Here is an 11823-nt window from a genome sequence, read left to right as displayed (position 1 = left end):
TGTTGTGCTCATGTTTAAGCTCTTGCATCATATACCTTGCACCCATTAATGGAGAAATACTTAGAGCTTGCTAATTTGGTTTGCATATTTGGTTTCTCTAGAGTCTAGATAACATCTAGTATTGAGTTTTGAACAACAAGGAAGACGGTATGGAGTCTTATAATGTTTACCATATGTCTTTTATGTGAGTTTTGCTGTACCGTTCATCCTTGTGTTTGTTTCAAATAACCTTGCTAGCCTAAACCTTGTATCGAGAGGGAATACTTCTCATGCATCCAAAATACTTGAGCCAACCACTATGCCAATTGTGTCCACCATACCTACCTACTACATGGTATTTACCCGCCATTCCAAAGTAAATTGCTTGAGTGCTACCTTTAAAATTCCATCATTCACCTTTGGAATATATAGCTCATGGGACAAATAGCTTAAAAACTATTGTAGTATTGAATATGTACTTATGCACTTTATCTCTTATTAAGTTGCTTGTTGAGCGGTAACCATGTTTCTGGGGACGCCATCAACTATTTCTTGTTGGATATCATGTGAGTTGCTATGCATGTCCGTCTTGTCCGAAGCAAGAGAGATCTACCACCTTCATGGTTGGAGCATGCATATTGTTAGAGAAGAACTTTGGGCCGCTAACTAAAGCCATGATTCATGGTGGAAGTTTCAGTTTGGACACATATCCTCAATCTCATATGAGAATAATAATTGTTGCCACATGCTTATGCATAAAAGAGGAGTCCATTATCTGTTGTCCATGTTGTCCCGGTATGGATGTCTAAGTTGAGAATAATCAAAAGCGAGAAATCCAAAATGCGAGCTTTCTCCTTAGACCTTTGTACAGGCGGCATGGAGGTACCCCATTGTGACACTTGGTCAAAACATGTGCATTGCAAAGATCCGGTAGTCCAAGTTAATTAGGACAAGGTGCGGGCACTATTAGTATACTATGCATGAGACTTGCAACTTGTAAGATATAATTTACATAACTCATATGCTTTATTACTACCGTTGACAAAATTGTTTCATGTTTTCAAAATAAAAGCTCTAGCACAAATATAGCAATCGATGCTTTCCTCTTTGAAGGACCATTCTCTTTACTTTTATGTTGAGTCAGTTCACCTATCTCTCTCCACCTCAAGAAGCAAACACTTGTGTGAACCGTGCATTGATTCTTACATATTTGCATATTGTACTTGTTATATTACTCTATGTTGACTATTATCCATGAGATATACATGTTACAAGTTGAAAGCAACCGCTGAAACTTAATCTTCCTTTGTGTTGCTTCAATACCTTTACTTTGATTTATTGCTTTATGAGTTAACTCTTATGCAAGACTTATTAATACTTGTCTTGAAGTACTATTCATGAAAAGTCTTTGCTATATGATTCACTTGTTTACTCATGTCATTACCATTGTTTTGATCGCTGCATCCACTACATATGTTTACAAATAGTATGATCAAGGTTATGATGGCATATCACTTCAGAAATTATCTTTGTTATCGTTTTACCTGCTCGGGACGAGCAGAACTAAGCTTGGGGATGCTTGATACGTCTCCGACGTATCGATAATTTCTTATGTTCTATGCCATATTATTGATGATACCTACATGTTTTATGCACACTTTATGTCATATTCGTGCATTTTCTGGAACTAACCTATTAACAAGATGCCGAAGTGCCAGTTGCTGTTTTCTGCTGTTTTTGGTTTCAGAAATCCTAGTAACGAAATATTCTCGGAATTGGACGAAATTAAAGCCCAGGGGCCTATTTTTCCACGAAGCTTCCAGAAGTCCGAAGACGAGACGAAGAGTGGCCACGGGGTGGCCAAACCCTAGGGCGGCGCGGCCCCACCCCTGGCCGCGCTGGCCTATGGTGTGGGCCCCCCGTGCCGCCTCTTGACTTGCCCTTCCGCCTACTTAAAGCCTCCGTGACGAAACCCCAGTACCGAGAGCCACGATACGGAAAACCTTCCCGAGACGCCGTCGCCGCCGATCCCATCTCGGGGGATCCGGGAGATCGCCTCCGGCACCCTGCCGGAGAGGGGATTCATCTCCCGGAGGACTCTACACCGCCATGGTCGCCTCCGGAGTGATGAGTGAGTAGTCTACCCCTGGACTATGGGTCCATAGCAGTAGCTAGATGGTTGTCTTCTCCTCATTGTGCTTCATTGTTAGATCTTGTGAGCTGCCTAACATGATCAAGATCATCTATCTGTAATTCTATATGTTGTGTTTGTCGGGATCCGATGGATAGAGAATACTATGTCATGTTAATTATCAAGTTATTATACATGTGTTGTTTATGATCTTGCATGCTCTCCGTTTCTAGTAGAGGCTCTGGCCAAGTTTTTACTTTTAACTCCAAGAGGGAGTACTTATGCTCGATAGTGGGTTCATGCCTGCATTGACACCGGGACGATGTGACGAAAGTTCTAAGGTTGTGTTGTGCTGTTGCCACTAGGGATAAAACATTGGCGCTATGTCCGAGGATGTAGTTGTTGATTACATTACGCACCATACTTAATGCAATTGTCCGTTGTTTAGCAACTTAATACTGGAGGGGTTCGGATGATAACCTGAAGGTGGACTTTTTAGGCATAGATGCGGTTGGATGGCGGTCTATGTACTTTGTCGTAATGCCCAATTAAATCTCACTATACTTATCATGTCATGTATGTGCATTGTTATGCTCTCTCTATTTGTCAATTGCCCGACTGTAATTTGTTCACCCAACATGCTTATATCTTATGGGAGAGACACCTCTAGTGAACTGTGGACCCCGGTCCATTCTTTAATAATGAAATACAAATCTGCTGCAATACTTGTTTTTACTGTTTTCTCTGCAAACAATCATCTTCCACACAATACGGTTAATCCTTTGTTACAGCAAGCCGGTGAGATTGACAACCTCACTGTTTCGTTGGGGCAAAGTACTTTGGTTATGTTGTGCAGGTTCCACGTTGGCGCCGGAATCTCTGGTGTTGCGCCGCACTACATCCCGCCGCCATCAACCTTCAACGTGCTTCTTGACTCCTACTGGTCCGATTTAACCTTGGTTTCTTACTGAGGGAAACTTGCCGCTGTGCGCATCACACCTTCCTCTTGGGGTTCCCAACGGACGCGTGTCGAACGAAAAGACAATACGTCAACCACGCGCATCAACGGGACGCGTCGCTGCGGCTCTGCGGGAACTGCACCGTCGCTGCGGGAACTGCACCGTCGTGAGGTAGGCGACGGTTAGGTTAAAATTTATTGTGCCACTGACGAGTCAGCCCCGCCACTCCCCGCCTCGCTTTTCGGCATGTCCGGCGTCCCCGGTGCGTCCCCTGTGGGATGGGGACGGGCTTGGGGCGCCGGACACCGTATCGAGGCGCGCCGGACAAAAATGGGCTTTGGCGGACGCGGCTGGCACGGTTTTTTGGTCCGGCGCACCCCAAATCCCTTTGGGGGACGCGGCTGGAGATGCTTGCTCTAATGTGTGCTGAGTGTAAATACTTGGTAAAGTTATTGCCAACTTCCACCGTGCCTTTGCTGAGTATTTCGCCCACTCGGAAAATCCAGATTCTCACATAGTGTCTTGAATATAATTGCCTAGTCTATTTCATTATATCGGTTTCTGGGTTTAATTGACTAGAGTATGCAACTTCACATGGTATTGGACCTATAATGTCCTTGGTTCAAATCTTAACCAAGGCAATATTACAAATAAATATATAAGACATCCATAACTAAAATTCAACGAGTCATGTCTATAAGGTGCACACTACAGGAATGGCGTAAGGTGTCGACGGCTTCTCATACGCCGACGGCCAAAACTCGGGGCCGTTGACGTATGGGCGGCCAAGCCAGCCCGCCAAAAGGGTCGTAGGCGTAGCAACGCCCTCGGCGCAGGAAATGTTACGCCGATGACTGGCCTCGGCGCATCGCGGGCCATAGTCATAGGCATGTGCATGCCGCTCACCAAAGTTAGGCCGTGACGGCGCTATCATGGCGTCACAGCTACGCCGACGGCTGCCCTCGGCATAGCCTTTCCCTCCCTATTCTTAATCTACGACGACAACCACTCTCGGCGTAGCCTTGAACTTTTTTTCTCTCCACCCCCTCCCCTGTAGATCGTATTTTTAAATTTCAACTGAATGATGGGAAATAATAAAAAATTCAAAATATAAAATTCTTCGAGATATTCATGTGTTATGTTATATAGTTGCAAGATAATTTAACAAAAATGAATTTTGACATTTTTTGCAAAATTGTGTCATGCATCGGTAAAACGGCTTTTCTGGAAGTCGAAAAAAATGTATAATATATTAAAATGATTGTGAGAAAAAGTTACATCCGAATTCACGAGTACTTACCCGGTTGGCATGTTTTAGACCCAAATGGAAATATGAAAGCAGGAATATTTTAGTTTTTGCTAGAAATTTAGATTTTTTAAATTAAATTAATAATTGCATCCTGCATAAAGGTTATTATTACTAAATCATTGATGTTTATTTAAATAATTTTTAAAATTCAAAATAATAAAAAGTTGTGATACCACGATCTAAGGGTTAATGGGATTAATATGGTAGTATTATGAATAATGTTTTGCTTCTTATTGGGAAGCTCAACCGAAAGGAACGAAGATGTTAAGCATGCTAGGAGTGGAGTAGTGAGAGGATAGATGGCTATAGTGGAAGTTTGACCATGAGTGTAATTTGACCTAAGATTAATTGTAGTTAGAGTTAAAATGATCTATGTGAGAGATTAAAAAAACTTGAAAATAATCATGAAAAATTTCAAAAAATTTGAAGTTAACGGACGGGACGGCGTGGCCTGCGCCGAGGGTCTAGATGCTGACAGCCACCATCGGCATATACGGGCTACGCCGAGGGCCGGGTCTACACTGACGATGCACGTGGCTCTGTCGAGGTGGATCTTTGCCGAGGAGATATGACGAGGGCTGCCCTCGTCGTAGCCTATGTTAATGGCCCACTGTGGCTACGCCAAGGGTTTCCAGCCATCAGTGTTTCGAGACATTGCTGTAGTGGTGAGATTATCCCACCGGCATAGATCTGAGGGGAGGTGCTGAACATAACCTAGCATATTTTATTAGATATTTTTTTAGTTGAACCGGCTAGAACATGCAATTTCAACAGAGTGAACTTGCGGACGATTTTACCAAATCGTTGTCGTTGCCACTATTTGATGCATGCCCCCGAGTAATTTTAACTTGTTGAGCACAATTAAGACCGTCGAAGGGTGCTAGATATATGTATGTACTTAGCTCCTGTCCAATATAATCTGTTGTTATACTTGTATGCACTGTGTTTGTAGAACTCCTGATATACAATTATACATATAATCTGGAGGCCACGCTATTGCGCTGAGACAGTTACCCTCAACTCCATCCTATTCACCCGTTTTACAATAGCTTGGCGTATCCATTAGCCCCCTTGTCTCTGCACTCGTAGTAGAACGCGGTCATGGTGCAGTCGGAGAAGAGCTGGACGAGCGCCAGCAAAAGTGCGCACGCAAAACCCTGGAGCAACCCAAGCGCGACGCTATTACCCGCGAACTTTGTCGCGAGCGTGCGCACGGGCGATACGGCGGCGACCAGGGCACCGGTGACGGCCAAGTACAGCGCGACCTGCCTCTTCTTTCCCTGGACCAGCCTCCATGCCTTGACTAACGCTGCTACGCCGTAGCAGCCGGGCTCGGCTACCGCCAGGACGACGCTGAAAGACCCGAGGAAGTTGAAGTACAGGAGGCAGACGAGGGAAGCGAAGATGAGCAGCATGGCCAGGACGAAGAGGAAGAGCAGAGGAAGCCAAGTGACGACGTATGGGCTCACCATGGGAAGGATGAGAAGTGATGTCGTGGCCACAAACATGACGTACAGTACGGTTTCCAGGACGTAGACGAACGCGACCGTGAGCAAGGGCCCCTTGATCTGCTCCTTAGCTTGGCCTATGAGCGCGCTAAAGGTAGTAATAGTACGCTCCTGACCGGGGTACGTGAAGACGGCGGCGAAGAGCACGACGATCCGGACGGCGGAGCGGACGACAAGAGGGAACAGTTTGTACCCCGCGCTGGCGAGCAGGCGCTCTTTGGTACCATTTTGGATCTCCTTTATTAGGATCTTGGCGAAATCCGGGCTGGCGGTGCCGGGCTCGGTGGTGTTGAGCGCCTTCACGTCCAGCTTGGTCTCGTTGGCAAAAGGTTTGCCGGCGAGGTCGATCAGCGTGGTGGAGGCGAGGATGAGTGCGCAGACCGATGTGAAGAGCCTCCAGTTGCGGCTCGGCAGGAGGAGGCCCTCCCTTAGGAAGTTGAAGAAGGAAGGTGCTTTGTTTTGACTGGTTTCCATGGCTTTGAGCAGCTGAAAATTAACTATGGCAGTGAGCAAGTGGTGCTTTGAGAAATGAGGCGCACAAACCACCAGAGATACTGAAGAGGACCGGCAACCGGGTATATTTGTAGGCCAACAGAATTCCTCGACTATAACGCGTTAGTACGAGCGACCAATTAACGACTTGGAAAATTCACGGACAAAGTGAGTTGCCACGAAGGAAGGTAACCCCAACTGGTCAACACCAGTCTACGTGGTTTTTTCCCCTCCCATTCTTCTTTCTTCCACTCTTTCTCTCTCTTATTTTCTTCAATTCCCCGTTTGCTTCCACTTGGCTGAACGGAAAATGACACCTAAGTAGTAGAAAAAGGATTATTGTACCTGCATTCATAACCCCTAATGTTTAAAACCTAAGGAACTTACTTGTGGTTAATGGAGAGAGTTCAATGTGTTAATTGATTTGGGAATTGCAATAATGAATTACACGGGATGCTCAATGGTGCACCTTGTCCCCCTCTTAATCTATTTATTATATGCACAAGGACTTGGACTCCAAGTCATTATTACATGAAGTGTTACGCAAGAAATAATCCTAGTTAAATGTTGTTACACACGCGGGGAGGATATCTCCCTAACACGCCCCCACAATCTGAACTCAGTGCTTCACTGATGTGAAGGCTAGATCGAAACTCGTGAAACAATGCAGACGGCAGATCCTTGGTGAATATGTCAGCAAACTAAGAACTAGAGAGAACATTGAGAACCTAGAGAGCACCAAGAGCCACCTTCTCACGCACAAAATGAATGTCAAGCTCAATGTGCTTAGTACGACAATGTTGTACTGGGTTGGCAGAGAGGTAAACAATGCTCACGTTGTCAATGGTGGCACTGTCAATAGGTTACCGTAGCTCTTGGAGAAGGCTACGGAGACCACATGTCTCATCGACTATTGTAGCGATGAAACGTCCCCCACCTCTGCCTATGGCCGCGAAGACTACACCGTACTCTCCTGGATCTACGGCTCCATCGACACCAACCTTCTCGGCATCGTCATGCGCCCCCGCTCCTACGTGCTTGCCATCTGGGAGGCCATCGAGAACCTCTTCTACGACAACAAGAAGCATCGCGCCATCCGGCATGAGCCCGACTTCCGCAACACACCACATGGCGATCTCTCCATCAACGAGTATTGCGCCAAGCTCAAGAGTCTCTCCGACTCGCTCATCGACCTCAGACAACCCATCAACGACGAGACACTAGTTCTAACACTCCTTCGAGGTCTCAATGACACTTACGTCCATCTGCGTTTGTTTCTCCCCTTTCAAGTGGTGTTCCCCTCGTTCCTTCACAGGCGCTCCGCCGGCCCTCATCCTTGAAGAAACACAACGGCGCACCGATGCTCGCAACGCCGCCTCCACAACACTCTTGGCCATGGGCTAGAGCGTGCTGCAACAGTGGGGGTGTTCGCGCACCCCCTCCTGGAGATCGCTCCAAGCCTGGCCCCTTCGGGGGCGATCCTAGGTATTTCACGAACATCTTCTGCGGCGGAGGCCGCGGACGAGGCCACGGCCGAGGGCGCGGCCACGATAATCTTTGGCGGTTCAACCCTTGGACCGGGACTCCTACACGTGCTCAGCTTCAGCAGGCTCCGTGGCAGCCACCGCCACCAACTCCCTGGCAGCCTCGCGCGCTGACGCCATGGCAGGTGCCGTCTCGCGGCCTCCTCGGCTCATGCCCTGTCATGATGCCCCATGCCTACACTGCTCAGGATCCCCATGGAGCCAACGAATAATAGCAACAGCAGATGGACCCTGCCCTCATCGCCGCCCTCAACAACCTGCAGATCCCCGGCACCGCCTGACACATGGACACCGGCACATCCTGCCATATAGCATCCGATCCATGAACCTTTCTAAGTTAAAAGAGAAGTTTGCACCTTAGTTATAAATTATATTTTCAATCAAATTAAAGTCGTCGTACTGCAATCAAAAAAGAGATGAGCGCATGATTCTGATTTAGTACAAATAAAACAGGAAAGATCATTGACTGTTTGCATCTTAAAAAGGTTATCTCTAGTTAGTACTTTGTTATGAGCAACCAGCCACAGGTAAATCTGCATTTTCGGTGGGATATTAATTTTCCACACTTCATGGATATTTACAAGCATTACCCCTCGAAAGTTAAGCACAACATAAGGGAACTTACAGTGTAAGCACCACTCGAATCTAGCTTCCAACTCAAACAATCCGCCTCATTAGGGAGATTAATAGTTTGCGCAATATTCAAAACCTGGTACCATTGCACCATTAATTCATGACTGAAGCATCTGCCAAAGGTTACTCTTAAATTTTCACCACCCCAGAGTTCAACAATCGTAGAGTTATGATTATTGCATAATACATATAACTCCCAGTATTGAATAGCTAAACTGGAAGGACCAAGCCAATGCTCGTCCCAAAATTTTATCTTTCCACCATTCCCAATTTTCCACTGGTATCCTAGTTTAGCCGCCTTATCGGCTCATAACACTCCTTTCCAGAAAGGAGAGACCCCATTAGCAGAGGCAGAAAAAAATATTAGAATCATTAACGTCATATTTGTGGTCAATGATCTCTTTCCAAAGCTTATTTTTATCTAAGTGGTACCTTTTAATCCATGACGTGAGTAAAAAAAGTTCATTTGACCAAGGTTTGGGATTCTCTACCCTCCATATTCTTTCTTTTGAGTCACTAACCCCCAGTTGGCTCAATGATATTTAAATTGTCCTGCATAACTGTCCCACGGACAGTTACCCATATGTGAGTTAATTATTGTGATGCCCATTTAGGAAATTTAATAACACTCACCAAACACAAAGAAATACTTGCTAAAAGACTACACACAACCTCTTGCTTTGTAGCATGAGAGAGTAACCCCCTCCACACCAAATTATTGTGATTCCCATTTAGTCTACAATAGGATGTGGATCCTCCCTTTTTAAGGAACTCCTAAATATTTCAAAGGGAACTTCCCAATCCTACAACTTAGATTGGGACCAAATCACACTTATGGAAATTAATTCTAAGGCCATATATTTTCTCAAAATATGATAGGATCCATTTAAGGTCCATAATACCATATAATCCTTCTTAAGAAAAACTAGAGTATCATTAGCATATTACATGTTAATGACCCATGCTCTATTAAAGCTAGTCAAAAGACAAGTAAGCTTTAACCACATCCTAGTAAATACTTCACAACCTAATTAAAGAAAAGAGGGGATGTAGGATCACCCTGCTGGACCCCTCTCCTTGTTATGAAGTAATTATTATTAATTCATTTATCCTGACACCAACATAACGATTGATGGAGCAGTGATTTGACTAAATATAGAAACTTGGGACTAAAACCCTAGACCCCATCATTCTAATTAAAAAAAATGCTACTAACTTTATCATATGCATTCTCATAATCAAGATTAAAGATAAACCTGGCCTAATAACTATGTGTCATGTCATGGATAATTTCATGTGCGGCAACCACACTTTCTAAAATATACCTACATGGATAAAGGCAGTTTGGTTGGGAGAAGTAAGTTCCTCACAAACCACTCCTAACAGATTGGTTACACACTTGAAAAAAAGATATAACTGCAATTAGCAAGAGCAATAGATCTTAATTTGTGTATAGTTACAACATGAGACTCTTTTGGAATAAGTGTAATGAGTGAAAAGTTCAATCTAAAAAATTCTAAATCTTCTTTTTTCAAAGCATCAAACAGAGCTAACAAATCGCCCTTAATCAAATCCTAGAACTAGTGATAAAAAAGAAAATGAAGACCATCGTGGACAGGCCCCCTTTGGAATATGACATTAATTGGAATGCAGGAAAGTATTTTGAACCTCTATAACTTTCTCTGATTCTTCCAAAAAATCAGCAGCTAGATCAACTTCTAAATTGTGTTCAAAACCAAATAAAGTCTTTTTTTTTTAGAAACACAGTACAAACGTAGACGCTCACATACACGCGCATACACTCACCCCTATGAACGCACACACGCAGTCTTGTACAAATCAACAACAAGGTTTAGAATAACTTTATTGTCCTCAACATTTCCATTAGGACCCTGAAGACAGGCACTATTTTTCTTCCATCTTCTTTGATTAGCAATTGAATGGAAGAAAGCAGTGTTTCTATCCCTTCCCCAGGATTTGCCTCTCTCTCGATCGCTGCCTAGCATTTATCTCCTATTTCTTCCAGATATAAGTAACTTCAGAAGAAATACTTTTCATTCTACTCTTAGAAGGAGGCAATAAAACTTGAGTTTTAGACAAGATGTCAAGTCAGTCATTTGCAGCAATAAGTTCATGTTTGTGTTTATTCCACGCAGCTTCAATATTCTGAATGGTAGGTGCACTCGTTGAGGACAAAGAAGAAGAAGCTCCATGGTGGAATGGTTGTGAACCGGCAGAGGATGAGATTGGTGCATGGCGCAGTGGCCAGGAGCATGGCGGTTTCACCGGTGTACGAAAGCAGATCGGAGGTGGGGAAGTGGAATATAGGATTAGGGTTTCAGCGTCGGCAAGTTTGTCATTTGCCGGTTTGAAAGTCACCGTGTGCGCTTGCCACGGGTGATCGCTAACTAGTTGTGACCGAAGCTAGTATACATGACAAAATATTACCATTGCCGGCGATGAACGGTTAAGTAACAATAATGTTATGTTTACAGACAACAGAATGTTGTACTTATGGGGCAAATTGTTACGAAGAAGCCTTACGGGACGACGTGCCAATCTGCCATGAATCTGGATGAGTAATATTCGAAGCAACTGCTGCAAACTCTCCAACAATGATGGCCCATGTTCCGTCCGTAAGGTAATTCCGTAAGATGATTCTGTAGGTGTAGCATTGCTGGATACGGGCATATGTAGTGCACTGCTGTGCATACTGTGCCCTCAATTCTCGTGGCAACCGCTTCTACCTACACCAATTGAGTGAGGCCATGCCTGCATCCGTACGCTATCTTGTAAAAAAATTCCATAGGATTTTGAATAGGCATACGACAAAGTGAAGTGGTATTTTCTTCAGCAAACTTTGCAAATGAAAGGTTTTGACCAAAAGTGGTGTGACCTAATTTCGAACTTTGTGGAGGGTGGGTCTGTTGGTGTTAAATTCAATGATGACATTGGCCACTACTTGCAGACTAAGAAGGGTCTCCGCCAAGGAGACCCTCTTTCCCCACTTCTTTTTAATATGTGGACATGCTTGCAATCCTAATTGCATGGGCTAAAGAGGATGGGAAGGTTCGAGGTCTCATCCCTCGTCTAGTTGAGGGGGGTTTCCATCTTGCAATATGCTGATGATACAATCTTATTTATGGAACACGACCTTCAGAAGGCAGCGAACATGAATCTAATCCTTCGTATTTTTGAACAACTAGCTGGGCTAAAGATAAATTTCCACAAAAGTTTTCCTTTGGAAATGCAAAACTTCCGGTTGAGC

The 11823-nt window shown here is 44.5% G+C and overlaps 1 protein-coding gene across 1 annotated transcript; it reads right to left on the bottom strand.

Annotated features, from left to right (window-relative positions):
- Positions 1 to 5353: 5353 nt before the first annotated feature.
- On the bottom strand, positions 5354 to 6423 carry LOC124658385. The gene has a single exon (XM_047196729.1). The coding sequence runs from the start codon at positions 6358 to 6360 to the stop codon at positions 5419 to 5421; it is 942 nt and encodes a 313-aa protein (XP_047052685.1). The 5' UTR covers positions 6361 to 6423; the 3' UTR covers positions 5354 to 5418.
- Positions 6424 to 11823: the final 5400 nt, after the last annotated feature.

This window comes from Lolium rigidum, chromosome 5 (genome assembly GCF_022539505.1).
Source record: "Lolium rigidum isolate FL_2022 chromosome 5, APGP_CSIRO_Lrig_0.1, whole genome shotgun sequence".
Taxonomy (NCBI): domain Eukaryota; kingdom Viridiplantae; phylum Streptophyta; class Magnoliopsida; order Poales; family Poaceae; genus Lolium; species Lolium rigidum.
This window is presented reverse-complemented; position numbering and strand designations above follow the sequence as displayed.

What these genes read in the sequence shown, in the direction of transcription:
- LOC124658385 (XM_047196729.1), bottom strand. Translation starts at nt 6,360, where the DNA reads ATGGAAACCAGTCAAAACAAAGCACCTTCCTTCTTCAACTTCCTAAGG.